Raw genomic sequence first — 26861 nt, forward strand, 5'->3', positions numbered from 1 at the left:
AATGACAAATCAAAAACGTGATTCCAAGTCCACTTGTGGTAAAGTCAGTTGATTGGACATTATTTGGGAAGGCATACACCTGTCTATATAAGGTCCCACAGTTGACAGTGCATGTCAGAGCAAACACCAAGCCATGAGGTTGAAGCAATTGTTCATAGAGCTTCGAGACCGGATTGTGTCGAGTCACTGATCTGGGGAAGGGTACCAAAAAAAAAGTCTGCAGCATTGAAGGTCCCCAAGAACACAGTGGCTTCCATCATTCTTAAATGGAAGAGGTTTGGAACCACTAAGACTTCTTAGAGCTGGCCGTCCGGTCAAACTGAGCAATTGGGGGAGAAGGACCTTGTTCAGGGAGGTGACCAAGAACCAGATGGTTACTCTGACAAAGCTGTAGAATTCCTTTGTGGAGATGGGAGAATCTTCCAGAAGGACAACCTTCTCTGCAGCACTCCACCAATCAGACGTTTGTGGTAGAGTGGCCAGACGGATGCCACTCCAGCTTGGCATTTGCCAAAAGGCACCAGCATGAGAATCAAGATTCTCTGGTCTGATGAAACCAATATTGAACGATTTGGCCTGAATGACAACTGTCATGTCTGGAGGAAACCTGGCACTACTGTGAAGCATGGTGGCAGCATCATGCTGTGGGTATGTTTTTCAGTGGCAGGGACTGGGAGACTAGTCAGGATCGAGGGATAAGATTTACGGAGCAAAGTACAGAGAGATCCTTAATGAAAACCTGCTCCAGAGCGCTCAGAACAGAACAGAGACCCTACGCACACAGCCAAGACATTGCATGAGTAGCAAGGGACAAGTCTCTGAAGATCTGGGGTATTGTGTGTAGATAGAGGAAAAAATCCCTTTTAGAATAAGGCTGTAAATGTAACAAAATGTAGATAAAGTCAAGGGGTCTAAATACTTTCCGAATGCACTGTATTATGACATTTTGGTATATTTTTGTTCGCTTTGGTCTTTGGCAAGGGTTTTTTCGGCTGTTCGTGCAGGCAACATTTTTTTCTCAAGGCAAGCCAAAGCCAGTAGCTGAAGTCTACGCATCTTGGTCAATGAAGTCTACGCACCTTGTTGATTGGTCAACAGTAGGGATTCTTCAATTAAGTGTTTGTCATTCAACGAGAGACGACTCATTTTCAAGCACGTTATTTCATTGACAAATAATGCACCAAACATCTCAGTTAGATGTAAAATTCCAGGACTAAGATCTCCTCGGCAAAAAAAAAAAAATGAATGTTAGATTTCTTGAGTTATCTTAGATAAATTCTGACTATATTGAGGAAGTCTCAATATGGACCAACATCACTATTGATGTTTTTTCTAGTTTGTCAAGTGAAAGTCTTTATTTCACCAGGTAGGCCAGTTGAGAACAAGTTCTCATTTACAACTGCGACCTGGCCAAGATAAAGCAAAACAGTGCGACACAAACAACAGAGTTACACATTGAATAAACAAACATACAGTCAATAACACAATAGAAAAAGTATATATACAGTGTGTGCAAATGAGGTAAGATAAGGGAGGTAAATAGGCCATAGTGGCAAAATAATTACAATTGAGCAATTAAACACTGGAGTGATAGATGTGCAGAAGATGAATGTGCAAGTAGAGATACTGGGGTGCAAAGGAAAAAAAAAAATAATAGTATGGGGGTGAGGTAGTTGGATGGGCTATTTACAGATGGGCTATGACAGATGCAGTGATCTGTGAGCTGCTCTGACAGCTGGTGCTTAAAGTTAGTGAGGGAGATATGGGTCTCCAGCTTCAGTGGGTTTTTTTTCAAATTGTTCCAGTCATTGGCAGCAGAGAACTGGAAGGAAAGGCGGTCAAAGGAAGAATTGGCTTTAGGGGTGACCAGTGAAATATATCTGCTGGAGTGCGTGCTACGCGTGGGTGCAGCTATGGTGACCAGTGAGCTGAGATAAGGCGGGGCTTTACCTAGCAAAGACTTCTAGATGACCTGGAGCCAGTGGGTTTAGCGACAAATATGAAGCGAGGGCCAGCCAACGAGAGCACACAGGTTGCAGTGGTGGGTAGTATATGGGACTTTGGTGACAAAACGGATGGCACTGTGATAGACTGCATACAATTTGTTGAGTAGAGTGTTGGAGAATATTCTGTAAATGACAGAAGTCAAGGATCGGTAGGATAGTCAGTTTTACGAGGGTATGTTTGGCAGCATGAGTGCTTTGATGCTTTGTTGCGAAATAAGAAGCCGATTCTGGATTTGATTTTGGATTGGAGATGCTTAATGTGAGTCTGGAAGGAGAGTTTACAATCTAACTATACACACCTAGGTATTTGAAGCTATCCACGTATTCTAAGTCAGAACCGTCCAGAGTAGTGATGCTGGACGGCGGGGAGGTGCGGGCAGCAATCGGTTGAAGAGCATGCATTTAGTTTTACTTGCATTTAAGAGCAGTTGGAGGCCACGGAAGGAGAGTTGTATGGTATTGAAGATCGTCTGGAGGTTAATTAACACAGTGTCCAAAGAAGGGCCAGAAGTATACAGAATGGTGTCGTCTGCGTAGAGGTGGATCAGAGAATCACCAGCAGCAAGAGCGACATAATTTATGTATACAAAGAAAAGAGTCGGCCCGAAAATTGAACCCTGTGGCACCCTCAGAGACTGCCAGAGATTTATTTTATTTTTTATTTTATTTTACCTTTATTTAACCAGGTAGGCAAGTTGAGAACAAGTTCTCATTTACAATTGCGACCTGGCCAAGATAAAGCAAAGCAGTTCGACAGATACAACAACACAGAGTTACACATGGAGTAAAACAAACATACAGTCAATAATAAAGTATAAACAAGTCTATATACAATGTGAGCAAATGAGGTGAGAAGGGAGGTAAAGGCAAAAAAAAGGCCTTGGTGGCAAGGTAAATACAATATAGCAAGTAAAACACTGGAATGGTAGTTTTGCAATGGAAGAATGTGCAAAGTAGAAATAAAAATAATGGGGTGCAAAGGAGCAAAATAAATAAATAAATTAAATACAGTTGGGAAAGAGGTAGTTGATAGGGCTAAATTATATGTGGGCTATGTACAGGTGCAGTAATCTGTGAGCTGCTCTGACAGTTGGTGCTTAAAGCTAGTGAGGGAGATAAGTGTTTCCAGTTTCAGAGATTTTTGTAGTTCGTTCCAGTCATTGGCAGCAGAGAACTGGAAAGAGAGGCGGCCAAAGAAAGAATTGGTTTTGGGGGTGACTAGAGAGATATACCTGCTGGAGCGTGTGCTACAGGTGGGAGATGCTATGGTGACCAGCGAGCTGAGATAAGGGGGGACTTTACCTAGCAGGGTCTTGTAGATGACATGGAGCCAGTGGGTTTGGCGACGAGTATGAAGCGAGGGCCAGCCAACGAGAGCGTACAGGTCGCAATGGTGGGTAGTGTATGGGGCTTTGGTGACAAAACGGATTGCACTGTGATAGACTGCATCCAGTTTGTTGAGTAGGGTATTGGAGGCTATTTTGTAAATTACATCACCAAAGTCGAGGATTGGTAGGATGGTCAGTTTTACAAGGGTATGTTTGGCAGCATGAGTGAAGGATGCTTTGTTGCGAAATAGGAAGCCAATTCTAGATTTAACTTTGGATTGGAGATGTTTGATATGGGTCTGGAAGGAGAGTTTACAGTCTAACCAGACACCTAAGTATTTGTAGTTGTCCACGTATTCTAAGTCAGAGCCGTCCAGAGTAGTGATGTTGGACAGGCGGGTAGGTGCAGGTAGTGATCGGTTGAAGAGCATGCATTTAGTTTTACTTGTATTTAAGAGCAGTTGGAGGCCACGGAAGGAGAGTTGTATGGCATTGAAGCTTGCCTGGAGGGTTGTTAACACAGTGTCCAAAGAAGGGACGGAAGTATACAGAATGGTGTCGTCTGCGTAGAGGTGGATCAGAGACTCACCAGCAGCAAGAGCGACCTCATTGATGTATACAGAGAAGAGTGTCGGTCCAAGAATTGAACCCTGTGGCACCCCCATAGAGACTGCCAGAGGTCCGGACAACAGACCCTCAGATTTGACACACTGAACTCTATCAGAGAAGTAGTTGGTGAACCAGGCGAGGCAATCATTTGAGAAACCAAGGCTGTTGAGTCTGCCGATGAGGATGTGGTGATTGACAGAGTCGAAAGCCTTGGCCAGATCAATGAATACGGCTGCACAGTAATGTTTCTTATCGATGGCGGTTAAGATATCGTTTAGGACCTTGAGCGTGGCTGAGGTGCACCCATGACCAGCTCTGAAACCAGATTGCATAGCAGAGAAGGTATGGTGAGATTCAAAATGGTCGGTAATCTGTTTGTTGACTTGGCTTTCGAAGACCTTAGAAAGGCATGGTAGGATAGATATAGGTCTGTAGCAGTTTGGGTCAAGAGTGTCCCCCCCTTTGAAGAGGGGGATGACCGCAGCTGCTTTCCAATCTTTGGGAATCTCAGACGACACGAAAGAGAGGTTGAACAGGCTAGTAATAGGGGTGGCAACAATTTCGGCAGATAATTTTAGAAAGAAAGGGTCCAGATTGTCTAGCCCGGCTGATTTGTAGGGGTCCAGATTTTGCAGCTCTTTCAGAACATCAGCTGAATGGATTTGGGAGAAGGAGAAATGGGGAAGGCTTGGGCGAGTTGCTGTTGGGGGTGCAGTGCTGTTGACAGGGGTAGGAGTAGCCAGGTGGAAAGCATGGCCAGCAGTAGAAAAATGCTTATTGAAATTTTCAATTATGGTGGATTTATCAGTGGTGACAGTGTTTCCTATCTTCAGTGCAGTGGGCAGCTGGGAGGAGGTGTTCTTATTCTCCATGGACTTTACAGTGTCCCAGAACTTTTTTGAGTTAGTGTTGCAAGAAGCAAATTTCTGCTTGAAAAAGCTAGCCTTGGCTTTTCTAACTGCCTGTGTATAATGGTTTCTAGCTTCCCTGAACAGCTGCATATCACGGGGGCTGTTCGATGCTAATGCAGAACGCCATAGGACGTTTTTGTGTTGATTAAGGGCAGTCAGGTCTGGGGAGAACCAAGGGCTATATCTGTTCCTGGTTCTACATTTCTTGAATGGGGCATGTTTATTTAAGATGGTTAGGAAGGCATTTTAAAAAAATATCCAGGCATCCTCTACTGACGGGATGAGGTCAATATCCTTCCAGGATACCCCGGCCAGGTCGATTAGAAAGGCCTGCTCGCTGAAGTGTTTCAGGGAGCGTTTTACAGTGATGAGAGGAGGTCGTTTGACCGCTGACCCATTACGGATGCAGGCAATGAGGCAGTGATCGCTGAGATCTTGGTTGAAGACAGCAGAGGTGTATTTAGAGGGGAAGTTGGTTAGGATGATATCTATGAGGGTGCCCGTGTTTAAGGCTTTGGGGAGGTACCTGGTAGGTTCATTGATAATTTGTGTGAGATTGAGGGCATCAAGTTTAGATTGTAGGATGGCTGGGGTGTTAAGCATGTTCCAGTTTAGGTCGCCTAGCAGCACGAGCTCTGAAGATAGATGGGGGGCAATCAGTTCACATATGGTGTCCAGAGCACAGCTGGGGGCAGAGGGTGGTCTATAGCAGGCGGCAACAGTGAGAGACTTGTTTTTAGAAAGGTGGATTTTTAAAAGTAGAAGTTCAAATTGTTTGGGTACAGACCTGGATAGTAGGACAGAACTCTGCAGGCTATCTTTGCAGTAAATTGCAACACCGCCCCCTTTGGCAGTTCTATCTTGTCTGAAAATGTTGTAGTTTGGAATTAAAATGTCTGAATTTTTGGTGGTCTTCCTAAGCCAGGATTCAGACACAGCTAGAACATCCGGGTTGGCAGAGTGTGCTAAAGCAGTGAATAGAACAAACTTAGGGAGGAGGCTTCTAATGTTAACATGCATGAAACCAAGGCTATTACGGTTACAGAAGTCGTCAAAAGAGAGCGCCTGGGGAATAGGAGTGGAGCTAGGCACTGCAGGGCCTGGATTCACCTCTACATCGCCAGAGGAACATAGGAGGAGTAGAATAAGGGTGCGACTAAAAGCAATAAGAATTGGTCGTCTAGAACGTCTGGAACAGAGAGTAAAAGGAGGTTTCTGGGGGCGATAAAATAGCATCAAGGTATAATGTACAGACAAAGGTAAGGTAGGATGTGAATACAGTGGAGGTAAACCTAGGTATTGAGTGATGAAGAGAGAGATATTGTCTCTAGAAACATCATTGAAACCAGGAGATGTCATTGCATGTGTGGGTGGTGGAACTAATAGGTTGGATAAGGTATAGTGAGCAGGACTAGAGGCTCTACAGTGAAATAAGCCAATAAACACTAACCAGAACAGCAATGGACAAGACATATTGACATTAAGGAGAGGCATGCTTAGTCGAGTGATCAAAAGGGTCCAGTGAGTGGAGAGGTTGGTTTAGGGTCACGGCGATTTAGACAGCTAGCCAAGCCAACCGGTAGCAAGCTAGCATAGGATGGAGTCTGTTGTTAGCCACCTCTTGCGTTCGGTCAGTAGATTAGTGGGGTTCCGTGTGGTAGAGGGGATTAATCCAAATCACACAACAACAAAAATAAGAACAATAGATATAGTTATAGAGGCCTGAGAAGAAAACATAATAATTCAAATAAATAAATTGTCCGATTGTCTATTCAGATAGCAGCCGGAAAGACAGCTAACGGTTAGCGGGCCGCAGATGGGCGTTCCGGTAACGTCGCGACAGAGGAGCCAGCCGGATCTCCTTCAGGTAGATAACGTCGGCAGTCCGGTTGTGAAGGCCCGGTGGGGCTCCGCGTAGGCAGTGAAACGGGTCCGGATAGGTGACTGCAGCCCAGGAGTGAATGATGGAACTCAGGCGTGATTGACGGAGCTGGCTAGCACCGGAACAATCGATGTTTGCTCCGGAATCGACGAAAGCCGACTGTCACACGGATAGCAGCTAGCTAGCTGTGAGATCCGGGTATGAATGTCCAGAGAGCAGTTGAAATCCAGGGACATGGAGAGAAAAATTGGTCCGGTATGTTCCGTTCCGAGCCGCGCTGCGCCGTACAAAACTGGCGATAGATTTTCGATAGATTTTCGAACTAAAGGACAGCCGATGACCACAAACCGTGGTTAGCTTCTGATTAGCTTCTGGGCTAGCTCCTGGCTAGCTTCTGGCTAGTTTCTGGCCAGCCTCCTGGAGTTTCTGGCTAGCTTCCTGAAGGATTGCAGATCTGAGGTAAATAATACTTTTTTATAAATATAAATTGGTGAGGCTGGTTGCAGGAGAGTTTTTTGAAGATGAGTTGATGGAAAATAAAAATAAAATGTATGTGAAAAAAGTTGTAAATATATATATATACAGGACACGACAAGACGAGGACAAAAGACGTCTGAACTGCTATGCGATCTTGGATGAGAATGATCCGGACAACAGGCCCTCCGATTTGATATACTGAACTCTGTCTGAGAAGCAGTTGGTGAACCAGGCGAGGCAGTCATTTGAGAAACCAAGGCTGTTGAGTCTGCCGATAAGAATGTGGTGATTGACAGAGTCTAAAAGTCTTGGCCAGGTCTATGAATACAGCTGCACAGTATTGTCTCTTATCGCTGGCGGTTATGATATCGTTCAGGACCTTGAGCGTGGCTGAGGTGTACCCATGACCAGCTCGGAAACCAGATTGCATAGCGGAGAAGGTACGGTGGGATTCAAAATGGTGGGTGATCTGTTTACTTGGCTTTCGAAGACCTTAGAAAGGCAGTGTAGGATAGATATAGGTTTGTAACAGTTTGGGTCTAGAGTGTCTCCCCCTTTGAAGAGGGGAATGACCGAGGCAGCTTTCCAATCTTTGGGGATCTCAGACGATACAAAAAGAGGTTGAACAGGCTAGTAAAACAGGTTGCAACAATTGCGGCGGATAATAGATTTTGCAGCTCTTTCAGAACATTGGCTATTTGGATTTGGGTGAAGGAGAAATGCGGGGGGCTTGGGCAAGTTGCTGTGGGGGATGCAGGGCTGTTGACCGGGTAGGGGTAGCCAGGTGGAAAGCATGGCCAGACATAGAAAAATGCTTGAAATTCCCAATTATAGTGGATTTATTGGGCAGCTGGGAGGAGGTGTTCTTATTCTCCATGGACTTTACAGTGTTCCAGAACTTTTGGGGAGTTTGTGCTACAGGATGCAAATTTCTGTTTGAAAAAGCTAGCCTTTTCTTTCCTAACTGCCTGTGTATATTGGTTCCTAACTTCCCTGAAAAGTTGCATATCGTGGGGGCTAGTCAATGCTAATGCAGTACGCACAAAATATTTTTGTGCTGGTCAAGGGCAGTCAGGTGGAGTGAACCAAGGGCTATGTGTGTTCCTGGTTCAACATTTTTTTTTTAAAATGGGGCATGCTTATTTAAGATGGTGAGGAAAGCACTTTTAAAGAATAACCAGGCATCCTCTACTGACGGAATGAGGTCAATGTCCTTCCAGGATACCCGAGCCAGGTCGACTGGAAAGGCCTGCTCGCCAAAGTGTTTTAGGGAGCATTTGACAGTGATGAGGGGTGGTCGTTTGACCACAGACCAATTAAGGATGCAGGCAATGAGGCAGTGATTGCTGAGATCCTGGTTGAAGACAGCAGAGGTGTATTTGGAGGGCAGGTTGGTTAGGATGATATCTATGAGGGTGCCCGTGTTTGCGGATTTGGGGTTGTACCTGGTAGGTTCATTGATTATTTGTGTGAGATTGAGGGCATCTAGCTTAGATTGTAGGACAGCCAGGGTGTTAAGCATGTCCCAGTTTAGGTCACCTAACAGTATGAGCTCTGACGATAGATGGGGGCAATCAATTCACATATGGTGTCCAGGGCACAGCTGGGGGCAGAAGGTGGTCAATAGCAAGCAGCTACGGTGAGAGACTTGTTTCTGGAAAAGTGGATTTTTATAAGTAGAAGCTAAAATTGTTTGGGCAAAGACCTGGATAGTATGACAGAACTCTGCAGGCTATCTCTACAGTAGATTTCAACTCCACCCCCTTTGGCAGTTCTGTCTTGTTGGAAAATGTTATAGTTAGGGATGGAAATTTCAGGGTTTTTGGTGGCCTTCCTAAGCCAGGATTCAGACACGACTAGGACATCCGGGTTGGCAGTGTGTGCTAAAGCAGTGAATAAAACAAATTTAGGGAGGAGGCTTCTCATGACAGCTTTCGATAGAAAACACTAACGTTTCCAAAACTGTAAAGATATTGTCTGTGGATATAACAGAACTGATGTTACAGGCGAAAGCCTGAGAAAAATCCAATCTGGAAGTGCCCCAGGTTCCAAAGCGCTGCGTTCCAATGACTCCCTATTTGGCTGTGAATGTACCACCAACGAGCTTACGCTTTCTACGTATTCCCCAAGGTTTCTACAGCATTGTGACGTAGTTTTACGCATTTCTGTTGAAGAATAGCCGCAGGCGGCCACATTGCATAAGTGGTCACATGGTGGCTCCGAGAGAGATTCTCACGTAAAATACAGAGGTAGCCATTACTCCAATCGGTCCTAGAGAAAAACGAATTGTCCCGACGGATATATTATCGAATAGATATTAGAAAAACCCCTTGAGGATGGATTATAAACAACGTTTGCCATGTTTCTGTCGATATTATGGAGCTAATTTGGAATATTTTTCGCCGTTGTGGTGATCGCAATTTCCGGGCGATTTCTCAGCCAAACGTGAAGAACAAACGGAGCTATTTCGCCTACAAAAATAATATTTTGGCTATCTACCTGGGAGTCTCGTGAGTGAAAACATCCGAAGTTCATCAAAGGTAAACTATTTTATTTGATTGCTTTTCTGATTTCCGTGACAAGGTTGCCTGCTGCTAGCAAGGCATAATGCTATGCTAGGCTATGATAAACTTACACAAATGCTTGTCTAGCATTGGCTGTAAAGCATATTTTGAAAATCTGAGATGACAGGGTGATTAACAAAAGGCTAAGCTGTGTTCCAATATATTTCACTTGTGATTTTCATGAATAGGAATATTTTCTAGGAAGATTTATGTACGTTACGTTATGCTAATTCGTGTCAGGCGATGATTACGCTCCTGGATCCGGGATCGTGAATACAGACTCAAGCTCATTACCATAACGCAACGTTAACTATTCATGAAAATCGCAAATGAAATGAAATTAATATATTTGCTCTCAAGCTTAGCCTTTTGTTAACAACACTCATCTCAGATTTTCAAAATATGCTTCTCAACCATTGCAAAACAAGCATTTGTGTAACAGTATTGATGGCTAACGTAGCATTTAGCGTAGCATTTAGCGTAGCATTTAGCGTTAGCATTCAGCAGGCAACATTTACACAAAAAAACAGAAAAGCATTCAAATAAAATCATTTACCTTTGAAGAACTTCAGATGTTTTCAATGAGGAGACTCTCAGATAGCAAATGTTCAGTTTTTCCTGAAAGATTATTTGTTTAGGACAAATCGCTCGTTTTCTGTGTCACATTTAGCTACGAAAAAAACCCTGTATCCAGGATTGTGTAAATCTATCAGCAAGCTCATTAGCATAACACAACGTTAACTATTCATGAAAATGGCAAATGAATTGAAATTAATCTATTTACTCTCAAGCTTAGCCTTTTGTTAACAACACTGTCATCTCAGATTTTCAAAATATGCTTTTGAACCATAGCTAAACAAGCATTTGTGTAAGAGTATTGATAGCCTAGCATTGCATTAAGCCTAGCATTTAGCATGCAACATTTTCCACAAAAAACATAAAAGCATTCAAATAAAATCATTTACCTTTGAAGAACTTCAGATGTTTTCAATGAGGAGACTCTCAGATAGCAAATGTTCCGTTTTTACAAAAAATATTATTTGTGTAGGAGAAACCGCTCCGTTTTAAAAAAAGAAAAAAAAGTCATTTAAAACACGAACTTTTTTCCAAATTAACTCCATAATATCGACAGAAACATGGCAAACGATGTTTAGAATCAATCCTCAAGGTGTTTTTCACATATCTATCGACGATAAAATCCATCGTGGCAGTTCACTTTCAATTCTGAAGAAATGGAACGCGCATGGACCTACAGATTACGCACACAGGACACCGGGCGGGACCACCGGGTAAATGTAGTCTCTTATGGTCAATCTTCCAATGATATGCCTACAAACACGTCACAATGCTGCAGACACCTCGGGGAATAGACAGAAAGTGCAGGCTCATTCCTGGCGCATTCACAGCCATATAAGGAGACATTGGAACACAGCGCCTTCAGAATCCGGGGCATTTCCTGTATGAAACTTCATCTTGGTTTCGCCTGTTGCATTAGTTCTGGGGCACGCACAGATAATATCTTTGCAGTTTTGGAGACGTCAGTTGTGTCTTTCCAAGCCTGTCAATTCCATGCATAGTCGAGCATCTTTTCGTGACAAAATATTGCGCTTAAAACGGGCACGTCTTTTTATCCAATAATGACACAGCGCCCCTATAGGTTCAACAGGTTAATCCAGGCCCTGCAGTGCCTAGCTCCACTCCCATTCTCCAGGCGCTCTCAGTTGTTGACTTCTGTAACCCGTAAAAGCCTTGGTTTCATGCATGTTAACCTCTACATCACCAGAGGAACAGAGGAGGAGTAGGCTAAAGGCTATAAGGACTGGTCGACAAGTGCGTTCGGAACAGAGAGTAAAAGGAGCAGGTTTCTGGGCACAGAAGAATAGATTCAAGGCATGATATACAGCCAAGGGTATGGTAGGTGAATACAGTGGAGGTAAACCTAGGCATTGAGTGACGATGAGTGAGGTATTGTCTCTAGAGTAGAGGTCGACCGATTAATCGGAATGGCTGATTAATTAGGGCCGATTTCAAGTTTTCATAACAATCTGTAATCGGCATTTTTGGACACCGATTATGGCCGATTACATTGCACTCCACGAGGAGACAGCGTGGCAGGCTGAATACCTGTTATGCGAGTGCACCAAGGAGTCACGTAAGGTGCTAGCTAGCATTAAACGTATCTTATATAAAACAATCAATCTTAACATAATCACACTTGTTAACTACACATGGTTGATGATATTACTAGTTCATCTAGCTTGTCCTGCGTTGCATATAATCGATGCGGTGCCTGTTAATTTATCATTGAATCACAGCCTACTTTGCCAAACGGGTGATTTGACAAGTGCATTCGCGAAAAAAGCACTGTCGTTGCACCAATGTGTACCTAACCATAAACATCAATGCCTGTCTTAAAATCAACACACATATATATTTTTAAACCTGCATATTTAGTTAATATTGCCTGCTAACATGAATTTCTTTCAACTAGGGACTTCAACTAGTGTCACTTCTCCTGCGTTCTGTGTAAGCAGAGTCAGGGTGTATGCAGCAGTTTGGGCTGCCTGGCTCGTTGCGAACTGTGTGAAGACCATTTCTTCCTAACAAAGACAGTAATTAATTTGCCAGAATTGTACACAATGATGACATAACATTGAAGGTTGTGCAACGTAACAGCAATATTTAGACTTAGGGATGCCACCCGTTAGATAAAATGCATAACTGTTCCGTATTTCACTGAAAGAATAAACGTTTTGTTTTCGAAATTATGTTTCCGGATTTGACCATATTAATGACCTAAGGCTCGTATTTCTGTGTGTTTATTATAATTAAGTCTATGATTTGATAGAGCAGTCTGACTGAGCGGTGGTAGAAAGCAGCAGGCTCGTAAGCATTCATTCAAACAGCACTTTCTTGCATTTGCCAGCAGCTCTTCGCTGTGCTTCAAGCATTGTGCTGTTTATGACTTCAAGCCTATCAACTCCCGCGATTAGGCTGGCAATACTAAAGTACCTATTAGAACATCCAATAGTCAAAGGTATATTAAATACAAATGGTATAGAGAGAAATAGTCCTATAATAACTACAACATAAAACTTCTTACCTGGGAATATTGAAGAATCCTGTTAAAAGGAACCACCAGCTTTCATATGTTCTGAGCAAGGAACTTAAACGTTTACTTTTTTACATGGCACATATTGCACTTTGACATTCTTCTCTAACACTTTGTTTTTGCATCATTTAAACCAAATTGAACATGTTTCATTACTTATTTTTTTGAGACTAAATTGATTTTATTGATGTATTAAGTTAAAATAAGTGTTCATTCAGTATTGTTGTAACTGTCATTATTACAAATATATAAATAAAAAAATACGCCATCTTGGATTACTCAAGAACAGAAGCATGCTGACGCCTTTAGAGGCATGTTTCTCGTCCATAACATATTTCTATCTGAAAGTTAAAAAATGCTGCATCCTGCTGAATGCGCTACAGGTTGTTAGCTATAGCTAGGTAATGAGGTAACATGACTGAGCAAGGTGTAGCCTAAACAAATGATTAACGGTCCGGTCAGCAAGTAGCCTAGATTTAGAACGGCCAGCAATATGCTTAATGAATGCAAAATGTGGCCCGCCAATGAACAATCGGAATAAAAAAAAAACTTAGCACCGGTATTATGGGTCATATCTTTTGAACGGCAATGCTGTTTTCTCTGAGGAAAAGAGGGAGACTTGGTTAGTACGTCGGGCTACAGAACCTAGCCATGAAATGCAGTGGGTAAAGTGCGAGGGTTGAGTGAGACTACAAAATCTAAAACCTTTCTTTACTCAAGGGAGAGAAAAACATAGGTAGACTATTGTTTTACTATTAAACTTAATGCTAATATTGATTTTAATTTCAAAAAGCAGCTTGTGTTTCATAACCAAGCAAAGGGTATATTATAACTAGAAGGCTGGTGGTGACTGATTAGCTATGGGGAAGCAAGAGTCGTCTGCACGATGTGTATAATCGGAAGCGGAGTCAGAACGGAGCCTGTCTGCCCACACTCATCGCTTGCTCCCAGGCAGCTCACCAGCTGATGAAGGACGGGTGCCGGGTGCGGCGTGTCCTTTCCACTAATGAACAGAACTAGGCTGCACATCTGTGCTTTTAATATTAATTGTGCTTATCACTGAAATGCTCTCAATCTCTCCAAAAACTATTGTTCAGTCCACTTAGTAGTCAGATTTTAGTGCCAGAGAATTTTTTTTGGTTCTAGTTTTTTCTATTTAGCCAGCCATCTCTCGTCAATTACCACTGAAAAATAGGTGTTTTTAGTCACAATTCTTGATGACGAAAAGAACACTGCCCACCTGTCTCTGGACACGCGGCGAGGCCGTGTGCAGCAGCGAGAACAGGTCCTGCATCAGTGTTAGCTGCTGGGCCAGGTATTGGCGGCCCACGTTGGAGCCGCTCAGTGCCAGCACCATGGAGAGCAACTCGAAGCAGTAGGCGTCTGAGGAGGCGTCGTCATCGCTGGGCTGCGAGTTGGCGTTTTCCTTGCTGGAGATGGCATGCTCCCATTCCTCACGCACACGGGTCGCCTCCATGCGAATGGCCTGGACTATGTGGGCGCACACCTAGAAGGGGGAAGGGTGAGGAAAGCGAAAGAGGGATATGAAGTCGATTTAAAGTGTTAAGATAACATGGAGAGGGTAAGCAGAGTCAGGGGCTTGAACCCTGTCCCTCAAAGCCTGCTACTGAGGATTATTGTAGCCAGGGTAGCCTAGTGGTTAGAGCGTTGGACTAGTAACCGGAAGGTTGCGAGTTCAAACCCCCGAGCTGACAAGGTACAAATCTGTCGTTCTGCCCCTGAACAGGCAGTTAACCCACTGTTCCCAGGCCGTCATTGAAAATAAGAATTTGTTCTTAACTGACTTGCCTGGTTAAATAAAGGTAAAATAAAAAAAATAAAAAGAGATCACATTGTATTGTAGTTTTATATTGTAGTTAATTGCACTATATTGGCCAGGTATTCCATAGGTTGTCAGGTAGGAGACTACTGACCTGTTTCTGCAGGTTGGTCAGCTTGCTCCGGCTGAAAATTATGCCCACCATGTGTTCCTTCAGGTCTGCATCTGAAGGCGCCTGATGACAGGTAAACAATAAAATGTAAACAACAATATTTATCATCTTAATTTGCTAAAAAGTTAGTGTGAAATAGTGGGTGAAAAAGGTTGGGAACCCCTGGTATACAGCATGACCCCTGACCTTATCCTCTCCCTCTGGTGATGACAGCAGGTTCTTCTCCTCCTGTTCAGGGGTGGGCTCAGCATCTCCGCAGATCAGCTTCCCAAACACCTACATACACACACACACCAACGGTAAAACTTTAACCTAGCCAATTCTTAGATCTAAAGTGAACATTTTGACCCCATAGTGTGATTGACAGTTGAACCGACCTGTGAGGTAATGAGGCGGAACACGCGGAGTGTCTCGGCCTCACAGTTCTTCTGTTGGGCCACGCTGGCCGAGATCTGACCCGCAATCTTGATGCTCTCGCCCTCCTTCCATCCCAACACCTTGACCTGGCGCACCCGCAGCGTGTTCTCGGGCCCCTTCAGCTCCACTTTGATCACATGGTGGTCTCCCCCAGGAACCTCGCTGGTCACCCAGCCCATGTGACGCGAGTCGAGGTCGATCTGGAGAGAGGTGGGGAGAAGGGATTGGTGAGTTAAGGTTGTATTGACACCGGGGTGAATCAAAATGTTTAGTACTGCTTTTCTTTTGTTTCTTCTTTTGAAAACAGATTTTATTACGTACAGTAAATTACAATACACATTGTACAGAAGGGCTTTAATTGCTGTAAGATTGCCATATCCTGTAGTATAGTGGTTAGCTATATTAGGCTGTATCTCACTTATATTCCCAATTAGTAGTGCAATACATATAGTGACCTACTTTTAACCAGAGGCACAGCTTAGGGTGATTATTTAAGTCCTTTCCTTATTTACACAACATACCCAATCAGATGCCTGGGGCTGGTCTGGCGTGTAAAGCCATGGCCTGCAGCACATATGTGTTAATTAATGTGTTGTGAAATCTGTTGTGAATATATTGTAATGTTTTTAAAATTGTATAAGTGCCTTAATTTTGCTGGAGCCCAGGAAGCTAATGGGGTTCCATAATAAATACAAATACATATTCAGTGTGTGTTACCGTGGGTATGAATCCAACTGCTCCTATGTCTGTGTCCCATTCAATGCACCGCTCTCCTTCAAGTTCATAACTTGGGGGATTTTTTAATGTATTTTTAAAAAATTACAAAAATAAGAGGCCAAACCTGTTTGATTCTGCAGAGGTCCTCCACGGCTTTGCCACACAGGAACGTCACGGAGGTGACTTTGTTCTGTGAAGTGAGATTGATATTAAAGCCGCTCTTCTCTATGAAAACAGACAGTTTTGCCATTAATCTTAGATTGTGGTTAATTATTAATTAATTCTATTTTGGATAAATACGTCCCTTTCAGTCCTCCCTACTCACCCCGATATCGCGGGAGTTGTCCACGTGCACGGTGACGTAGGAGGCGTTGATGCCCTTGACGCAGCTGATGGTGATGCTCTTGGTCTTGTTTTTGTCCTCATCTCCCGACTCCCAAAAGGTCTCAGTGGAGCCGTCCGTTAGGCTGCCAATCATGGCAGGTCGGCTGGACGTCTTGATGTCCACCAAGATGGTCAGGTCCTTCAGACTGGTCACCAGGCACAGCTCCTGGAAGGTCAAATGATGTTCAACACCTCCCAGCTATATAGATAAATAAGATTTATTGGACAATTTAGAAATTAACATTTCAGCCACACAAGTGGATACAATGCATTTAAAACGATAGAGGATAACAGAAAATATTTTACAATTTAGCTAGCAATCCTAAATGTTTTTATTTCAGCCACACAAGTGGATACAACACATTTAAAATCAAAAAGTTTTACAATGTAGTTACTCCTAAACCTAGTCCCACAAAAAAGTTATAATTTTATCAATAAAGAAGGTCCAGGGTCATGTTCATTAGGCACTAAACGGAAGAAAGCAGACTGAAAATAGGAGGGAATACCATTTCATTATTTTATTTTTTTGTGTTGGTCTGCACCTTGGGTCTCAGACAGCATTTGTGGTACCTGACTCACCTAGTCTCTTCTTTACCTGCTTTCATAAGGTCAAGCTAGCCACCACAAAACATCATGGGCCAGTTTCCCAGATCCAGCCCTGGTTTAAAAATCATTCTCAAAGGAGATTCCCTATTTGAATAACGGGAAAACAGCCCTATGAGTGTGGCTCTCCTATTGGATTCTGTCTCACCTGGCTCATGGCCTCGTAGCCAGACTGCACACTGATGTTGAAGCTCTCCTCGCTGTCGCCATCGTCCGACTTGGACAGGATGTTGTTGATGTGGTGGAACACATTGCTCTGGTGCAGGAACTGGTGGTCTGACTGTTTGAACTTCAGACTCCAACACCTGATAGAAAGAGGGGGACACACTCCGGGTCAACGGTGAGATCACACACTCACATTGATCAGTACACAGTGGTAGCTAAGTTGGTTGGAGAATGGTGCACCCATAGGCACCTGAGCAATGGAGAAAACGGAGTAGCTGCAGCACCACTTTCAAATATATACTGTATATTTTTTGCAACCCCACTCTATTACTAGAAAATGATCCATTTGTAATTTTCATTGATTTAATGTATTGAACTAGTCTGTATTAAAATATTTTAGAAGTAAGATTGCATTTTGCACCCCCAACCCCCGTCGCCTCAAGTTGAATGGTTTTGACCACTAAAGTTTTGCTTCACTTCTGCGCGACATACTGTTTTGGTTCAGTTAATAGAAAGTACTAGTTACACCGCTGGTGTTAAAATGAAAAAGAACTGCAAAGGAAAATGGTTTATTTATTTTGTTGTGCTGTGCTGTTACATTTGTATTGTTGTTTCATGTCCGATGCACTCAGGGTGTTAAATATAATTTGAGAGTAAATTCATTGTATAATTTCACTTTGCCTGTAAGAACCAAATACATTTTTTATAAAGTGCCTTTTACATCAGCAGATGTCACAAAGTGTTATAGAGAAACTCAGCCTATTACCCAAAACAGCAAGCAATGCAGATGTAGAAGCACGGTGGATAGGAAAGACTCCCTAGAAAGGCAGGAACCTAGGAAGAAACCTATAGTGAGGAACCAGGCTCTGAGGGGTGGCAGGTCCTCTTCTAGCAAAGCAGGGTGGAGATTATAAGAGTACATGGGCATGTCTGATTAGGCTTTGCTGTGTCGCAGCCTCTGGACTGAGTAGCCTTATCTTCCATCAGCCAATTCATGTTAGGTAGCTCGTGGGCTGTCAATGAGAAGCTCGCAAGTAGATACGGAGAAATAATCAGTATGCCTAATATTACATGATTAAATCTAGGGGTGTAATGGTACTCTTATTGTACCAAAAACTGTCCGCTACGGGAAGCTCGGTTTGCACTGTGAACTCGAATGAATAAATATTTAAAAAAACACTAGGCCTATAGGCTATGCCTGCATTGTATGCCCTTGAGTAAATCTGAGCTGTAAAAACCATTTCAGGCTATAGCCTATGCACACATTGTAATCAAAATTCAAATCTTAATTGCCGCATTTCAAACTGACCTTTTGTGAGGCACAGCCGGGAACTAGTTCTGTACGATGACGAGTGGTGGGGTCATTTCACCAGGATGATCCTCCATCATCGTAAAACCCAAATTTCCTCTCATCTTAAGAAGGCACGATTCTCAAGGTAGGCTTCAGTAGAATGGTGTGTGGTTATAAGAACCAAAACGCAATCACATTATGTATGCCGTGCTGTATTTTGTCTCTATTCATCAAATTCGGCTTAAACAGAAACAAATTACGCAGAATGAATATGAATAGCTCGCAAGACCGTTTATTTTTATGAAGTAGCTCTTTTGAAATAAATGGTTGGAGTCCCCTGCTCTAGCCCAAACCGTTCAAATATGACCCATATTACTGGAGCAAAAGTTTATTATTTTAATTGCAGATTCAGGGTGAAATGTATATATATATATAGCTGCCCAAAAATATCAAATTTTCTTATGATTCATTAATAATATGTTTGCATGTGGACATAATCTATGGCCAGATGTTTATGCAAAAATGTTCAAGTTGACAGTTCAATGCCCTACCTGATAACACTGCCATATTGAGAAAGAAAATTGATGTTTTGTGGGTCACAGGGTTGGTAGGGTTTCATACCTATCAATTAATTATTGGGCGTGGGATTTTCAGGGAAGGGAGTAGAATAGTAATCTAGTCATCAAAACACTTTTCAATAGAATTTATTGTGTCAAAACCAAAGAAAAATACAGTGCCTTCAGAAAGTATTCAAACACTGACTTACTCCACATTTTGTTGGATGGATTTTTCTTTCTCTCACGCATCTACACAATACCCCATAATGACAAAGTGAAAACATGTTTTTAGAAGCATTTTCAAATGTATTGAAAATTAAATCCAGACAATCTCATTTACATAAGTATTTACACCCCTGAGTCAATACTTTAAAGAAACACCTTTGGCATCGATTACAGCTGTGAGTCTTTCTGGCTGAGTCTCTAAGAGCTTTCCACAATTGGATTGTGCAATATTTGCCAATTATTATTTATATTCCTTCAAATTAGTTGTTGACCATTGCTAAACAACCATTTTCAGGTCTTGCCATAGATTTCCAAGTAGATTTAAGTTAAAACTATAACTCGGTCAGTCAAGAACATACACCGTCTTATTGGTAAGCAACTCCAGTGTAGATATGTTAAATAAAGGTTAAACAAAAATAAATAACAATTTTGGCCTTATGTTTTAAGTTATTGTCCTGCAGAAAGATCTTGTGGAATTCATCTTTGAATTGATGGTGCCAGAGGAGATGGCTGCCGTTTTACGGGCTCCTAACCAATTGTGCTGTCGTGTGTGTTTTTTCCCGTTATTTGTCATTTATTTTGTACACAATGTTTCTGCCTCCGTCTCTTTACGCCCGAAAAGAGCTACTGGATATGAGGACAGCGATTACTCACCTCGTTCTGGAATAATATTTTTTTTCTTTAAAGAGTCGGATGCAAAGGATTTACTTCAGACACCCCACAAGGCCCAAATCCCCGTCATTCACATGAAGAAGAGACGGAGATATCGGGGACGTAGGTCGGGGTGCCTTGTAAGGATCCGACGGCGAGTGAGTAACCCCCCTCTACCATCAGTCCTAATAGCCAACGTGCAATCATTGGATTACAAAATCGATGAGCTCCAATCAAGACTATCCTACCAAAGGGACATTAAAAACTGTAATATCTTATATTTCACCGAGTTGTGGCTGAACGACGACATGGATAGCATATAGCTGGCTGGGTGTTCGGTCTATTAGCAAGAAAGACAGCTGGTGTACGAAATCTAATATTAAGGAAGTATCTAGGTTGTGCTCGCCTGAGGTAGATTATTTCATGATAAGGTGTTAACCACACTATTTACCAAGAGAGTTTTCATCTATATTTTTCATAGCAGTCTATTTACCACCACGAATCGATGTCGGCACTAAGACCGCAATCAACGAGCTGTATAAGGCCATAAACAAACAAGAAAATGTTCATCCAGAGACAGTGCTCGCTCCTAGTGGCCGGGGACTTTAAAGCAGGGAAACTTAAATCTGTTTTTACCTAATTTCTACCAGCATGTTAAATGGGCAAGCAGAGGAAAAGAAACACTAGACCACCTTTACTCCACACAGAGACACAAATTGGAGTACATACAGTGGTTCCTCCGTTAAAAGTTGTGGGACACCTTGAGTGTTGCTGCAGCATTCTGTGGCACGTCATTTAATTGTCAAACATTTTTTCTGTTACTGCAAGTTATTGCTAGTTTGACCACCAGAGGGCATCTTTGAGAAGCATTTGATAGTGTTCCGTATTGGCATTACCAGAGAAATTAAAACCTTTTCTGTAATAACAATGTATATGGGATTGATTCGAATAAATGTGGCTTAATTAATTAGATTAATATTATGGTGTTTCTATTCAGAGAAAAACGAAAACCATTAGGATGGAATCGAAAATATGGCACTGTACAACATGACGGTCAGGAGTAGGATTGGAGGATTCTAAATTGTTTGCCTTCATAAGACAACTTTGTTCCAATATTTATGTAAATCAGTGATATTTATTCCCATAGTAATTTGTTATGGCCCCATAACTAAATCAACATCTGCATTTTGAAAGACTATTTTTTATCATTATTGTATTAACGAAATGTGTTTACTTGTTTATTAGGCTACTGTGCAGTCTACAATACATACTGTAGTAAACATGGGAAAGTGCCTAATTCCTTACATAAGGGAGAGCAGGCCATGTCTGTACTACAGACCGCAGGGCACGTGGAAGACCGGTGTTATTTCATAGTTATGATGTCTTCACTATTATTCTACAATGTAGACAATAGTAAAAATAAAGAAAAATACTGGAATGAGTAGGTGTATCCTAATTTTTGACTGGGACTTGACTGGAACCACTTGATATGATTGGTCATATAAAAACCTTGGGACTCAAATGCGTAATGAGCCCCCTTGTGTTGCTCTGGCGCAATGAAGTCGTGACGCTGGGTACCTCTAAGTCCTGCGGTGTAAGCTCGCAACGTTTAAAGGAAGAAACCCAATAGCTCTCCCTTTCCCTCCATTTGGAAAATCTGCCCATAACTCTATCCTCTGGATTCCTGCTTACAAGCAAAAACTGAAGCAGTAAGTACCAGTGACTTGCTATATAAGGATGTGGTCAGATGACGCAGATGCTAAGCTACAGGACTGTTTTGCTAGCACAGACTGAAATATGTTCCCGGGAATCTTAGTACACCACATCAGTCACTGGCTTCATCAATAAGTGAATCGATGATGCCATCCCAACAGTGACCGTACTTACAGTTGAAGTCGGAAGTTTACATACACCTTATCCAAATACATTTAAACTCAGTTTTCACAATTACTGACGTTTAATCGTAGTAAAAATTAGGATCACCGCTTTATTTTAAGAATGTGAAATGTCAGAATAATAGTAAAGAGAATGATTTATTTAAGCTTTAATTTCTTTCATCACATTCCCAGTGGTTCAGAAGTTCACATACACTCAATTAGTATTTGGTAGCATTGCCTTTAAATTGTTTAACTTGGGTCAAACGTTACGGGTAGCCTTCCACAAGCTTCCCACAACTTCCCAATAAGTTGGGTGAATTTTGGCCCATTCATCCTGACAGAGCTGGTGTAACTGAGTCAGGTTTGGCCTCCTTGCTCGCATACGCCTTTTCAGTTCTGCCCACAAATTTTCTATAGGATTGAGGTCAGGGCTTTGTAATGGCCACTCCAATACCTTGACGCTGTTGTCCTTAAGCCATTTTGCCACAACTTCGGAAGTATGCTTCGGGTCATTGTCCATTTGGAAGACCCATTTGCGACCCATCTTTAACTTCCTCACTGATGTCTTGAGATGTTGCTTCAATATATGCACAAAACTTTCCTACCTCATGATACATCTATTTTGTGAAGTGCACCAGTCCCTTCAGCAGCAAAGCACCCCCACAACATGATGCTGACAAGCCTGTGCTTCATGGTTGGGATGGTGTTCTTCGGCTTGCAAGCCTCGCCATTTTTCCTCCAAACATAATGATGGTCATTATGGCCAAACACTTCTATTTTTGTTTCATCAGACCAGAGGACATTTCTCCAAAAAGTATGATCCCATGTGCAGTTAAATACTGTAGTCTGGCTTTTTTATGGCGGTTTTGGAGCAGTGGCTTCTTCCTTGCGGAGCGGCCTTTCAGGTTATGTCGATATAGGGGCGGCAGGGTAGCCTAGTGGTTAGAGCGTTGGACTAGTAACTGGAAGGTTGCAAGTTCAAATCCCCTAGCTGACAAGGTACGAATCTGTCGTTCTGCCCCTGAACAGGCAGTTAACCCACTGTTCCTAGGCCGTCATTGAAAATAAGATTTTGTTCTTAACTGACTTGCCTAGTTAAATAAAGGTAAAATAAATAAAAAATAGGACTCGTTTTACTGTGGATATAGATACTTTTGTAACTGTTTCCTCCAGCATCTTCACAAGGTCCTTTGCAGTTGTTCTGGGATTGATTTTCACTTTTCACACCAAAGTACGTTCATCTCTAGGATGAGCAGTGTGATGGCTGCCGGGTCCCATGGTGTTTATACTTGCGTACTATTGTTTGTAGAGATGAGCGTGGTACCTTCAGGCATTTGGAAATTGCTCCCAAGGATGAACCAGATGTGTGGAGGTCTACAATTTATTTTGTGAGGTCTTGGCTGATTTATTTAGATTTTCCCATAATGTCAAGCAATGAGTTTGAAGGTAGGCCTTGAAATACATCCACAGGTACACCTCCAATTGACTCAAATGATGTCAATTAGGCTATCAGAAGCTTCTAAAGCCATGACATAATTTCAGGAATTTTCCAAGCTGTTTAAAAGATATAGCTTACGTCTTATTGCAAGATAATATGCTCTGTCCAAGTGTATGGTTAAAATTATTTAGCTGAAGGCAGGTTTGAGTTTAACGTGGAGGGGAACTCTGAGCAACAGGGGCCACCGTACCTGAGGGCCATCTGCTGCAGGGAGCTGCCACTAGGAAGTGACATCATGAGGTCAGAGATGGTCTGGAGGAGGCGGTGGAAGGTGTGTGGGAGGGGATGGGCGGCCTCCCCGGCAATCACAATGTCAGACAGCGGGTGCTCACACACTCCAAAGTCCCTCTCCTGTGTGTATGAAGAAAATATGATTGAAAAGTTTATAAAAACACACATATTAATGATGAAATGACTTCAGACTATGTCTGAATATAGAAAATGTTTGCACTGGTACGTCAAATAAAAACGTTTATGTATCCAGGTTTGTCTCATTGAGATAATCTAATTTGGAAGAGACCTGTTTCACAAGAGACGACGCGCGCGACCGCGACCCCCCCCCCCCCCCGGATTCTTAATCAATCAAATGTATTTATAAATCCCTTCTTACATCAGCTGTCACAAAGTGCTGTACAGAAACCCAGCCTAAAACTCCAAACAGCAAGCAATGTGGGAGTAGAAGCACGGTGGCCAGGAAAAACTCCCTAGAAAGGCCAGAACCTAGGAAGAAACCAAGAGAGGAACCAGGCTATGAGGGGTGGCCAGTCCTCTTCTGGCTGTGCCGGGTGGAGATTATAAAAGAACATGGCCAAGATGTTCATAGATGACCAGCAGGGTTAAATAATAATAATCAAACATCACCTGCTCAATCACAATTTCCTTGTTCCCATGGGCTTTATTTTCATCCTCCTCCTCTTCCTCGGGTTCAAATGGTGACGGGGTAAGGGAGGCGACAAAGTGCCACAGGATGTCGTGCAGCGAAGTGGTCTGGATCACGTTACACAGCAGCCAGTTGAATGCCTGAGGAGGGGGATATGGGTTAGATGGTGGCTCAGTCCTTTTCAGTGCTTTTCAAACCACTAACCTAACCTTAACCTAATCTTAACCCTAGTACTACTACTTCAGAAAAATAAACATTTTAATCAGTTTATCATCTCAGATATTGCCTACACTTTTGTCCTTTCTAACAGGTCCGTCTAGCGACTACCACTGACACCTCAAAGAGGTTAGCCAATAGGCTAATCACATTAGCATTTGACATTACACAGCTAACAGTTTAATTGTGCTATACAACTGCAAATGCCCAGCTAGAGTAAGCATGAGACATTTTCCTATGGGAAATACTTAACTTCTTGGGGGCAGTATTGAGTAGCTTGGATGGTGCCCAGAGTAAACTGTAGCTAATGATGCTAATATATGCATATTATTAGTAGTATTAGATAGAAAACACTCTGAAGTTTCTAAAACTGTTTGAATGATGTCGGAGTATAACAGAACAACCAGGAAGTGGGAAATCCGAGGTTTGTAGTTTTTCAACTCTTTGCCATTCCAATACACAGTGTAAATGGGGTCATATTGCACTTCCTAAGGCATCCACTAGATGTCAACAGTCTTTAGAACTTTGTTTGAGGCTTCTACTGTGAAGGGGCAGAGAATGAGAGGGGATTGAGTCAGAGGTCTGCCAGCAGCCTCGGTCTCGTGACGCGCGGTCAGAGAAAGTTACCTCTCGTTCCAATGCTTTTCTACAGAAAAATGAATTCTCCGGTTGGGATATTATTGGAGATTTATGATAAAAACATCCTAAAGATTGATTCTATACTTCGTTTGACAAGTTTCTACGACCTGTAATATAACTTTTTGAACTTTTCGTCCGACTGGACCTGAACGCACTTATGGATTTGTTTACCAAACACCCTAACAAAAGAAGCTATTTGGACATAAATGATGAACTTTATCAAACAAATCAAACATTTATTGTGGAACTGGGATTCCACAAAGGTAAGTGAATATTTATAATGCTATTTCTGACTAATGTTGACTGCACAATATGGCGGATATCTTTTTGGCTGCTTTGTTGTCTGAACGCTGTACTCAGATTTTTGCATGGTTTGTAGCTCTCTGCAAAATCACCTCATGTTTTAGAACTACTGAACGTAAAATGAGATTTTTAAAATATAAATATGCACTTTAGCGAACAAAACATCCATGTATTGTGTCATCTGATGAAGATCATCAAAGGTTAGTGATTAATTTTATCTCTATTTGTGCTTTTTGTGACTCCTCTCTCTGGAAAAATGTCTTTTTTTGCGACTTGGTGGTGACCTAACAAATGTTTGTGGTGCTTTCGCTGTAAAGCCTTTTTGAGATCAGACACTGTGGCTGGATTAATGAGAATTTTATCTTAAAAATGGTGTAAAATACTTGTATGCTTGAGGAATTTAAATTATGAGATTTTGTTGTTTGAATTTGCCGCCCTCCACTTTCGCTGGTTGTTGGCAAGGTGGGACGCTACCGTCCCACATATCCCAGAGAAGTTAATGTACACCATCATGTGTACATTAAGAGTATCTTTGACAGACGTACCTCCATGGCGAAGACCCTGCAGGCAGACTTGCGGAGGGCATGCTTCATGGCCACCTCCAGACCCTCCAGGTCGTGGTGCTGGATGACGAAGGCCAGGACAGGCCACTGGAAGTTCCTCTCGCCCTTACTGAGGGATCCATGGGCCGAGATTAGACGGGACAGTTCCGGGGACGGGTGGCGCAACAGAGAGGAACCCACTTCTGGAGGGGAGGACAGTGTTACAATTAAGTGATAATGCCCAAGAAGCTGGTGTTTGGAGGATATATTGGCATGGGGGTTGTTAGGCCCAAGATGAAGTCTTTGGGGGCATTATCACTTTTATACAACAGGTTTTAACCAATCATCATTCAGGAATAGACCCACCAATTGTGTAAATATGATATAAATAACAAAACAATAAATACGGTATTACAAATGTCATGATGATTGGTAACACTTAGTAATTTGCAACCCTATTCCAGCTGACAATTACAAATAATTAATACTATGAAAACAAAAAAAAAGAGTTACACTTCAATGTCTTTTTCATGTAATGACCATTACCATAATCATTATAATCATTTTGTAGTAAACACCAGGTACATGAGTTAATGGTGAAGTGTAGAATAACTTTTGTCTGCATGCATCTAAAACTCTTAGTTTAATGGACTATACTAGTAAATAGGATCACATTCCTCTGGTTTGGTGGTTTAGGGGAAGGTTTACCCACCTGCATCCCCACTGTGGACTCTGCGCCTGGGCACGGCTTTGACCCTGGCCGGGGAGGCCGAATGCTGCTTGTCGTACTCAGAGGCCACCACAGAGTAGGACCTCTGGAACACCGTCCGCTTGGACAAGTCACTGTCTGTGATTGGGCTGGTCTCTAGACTGCAAGAGATACAACAAAGAAATGTTGACCATCTGTTTATGTCATAGATGACACATAAATACAACACACACACAGTCACACCACACTGGAACGAGTCTCTTTCACACAAACACGCACAGATATGACACACGCTACAACCACATACAACACACACATAGACATAATCAGTCTGCTCATCTCTACT

The 26861-nt window shown here is 42.5% G+C and overlaps 1 protein-coding gene across 37 annotated transcripts in view; it reads right to left on the reverse strand.

Annotated features, from left to right (window-relative positions):
• The window catches only part of LOC110519948 (E3 ubiquitin-protein ligase MYCBP2), a 344341-nt gene that overhangs the window by 51091 nt on the left and 266389 nt on the right, over window positions 1-26861 (reverse strand). For 26 of the 37 annotated variants that reach the window (XM_090229470.1, XM_090229490.1, XM_090229473.1 and 23 more), the window contains 11 exons: window positions 26519-26676; window positions 25810-26009; window positions 24088-24246; window positions 23417-23577; window positions 17111-17267; window positions 16301-16558; window positions 16100-16165; window positions 15219-15458; window positions 15028-15117; window positions 14824-14904; window positions 14130-14396 (listed from right to left, as the gene is read on the reverse strand). In XM_090229470.1, the coding sequence (XP_090085596.1) occupies window positions 14130-14396; window positions 14824-14904; window positions 15028-15117; window positions 15219-15458; window positions 16100-16165; window positions 16301-16558; window positions 17111-17267; window positions 23417-23577; window positions 24088-24246; window positions 25810-26009; window positions 26519-26676 (1837 nt within the window). The remainder of the gene's footprint in view (window positions 1-14129; window positions 14397-14823; window positions 14905-15027; window positions 15118-15218; window positions 15459-16099; window positions 16166-16300; window positions 16559-17110; window positions 17268-23416; window positions 23578-24087; window positions 24247-25809; window positions 26010-26518; window positions 26677-26861) is intronic. The other 11 variants (XM_036974062.2, XM_090229497.1, XM_090229478.1 and 8 more) reach the window with 3 other exon arrangements.

The sequence above is a fragment of the Oncorhynchus mykiss genome, chromosome 3, assembly GCF_057628025.1.
Source record: "Oncorhynchus mykiss isolate SJ-2025 chromosome 3, ASM5762802v1, whole genome shotgun sequence".
Lineage (NCBI taxonomy): Eukaryota > Metazoa > Chordata > Actinopteri > Salmoniformes > Salmonidae > Oncorhynchus > Oncorhynchus mykiss.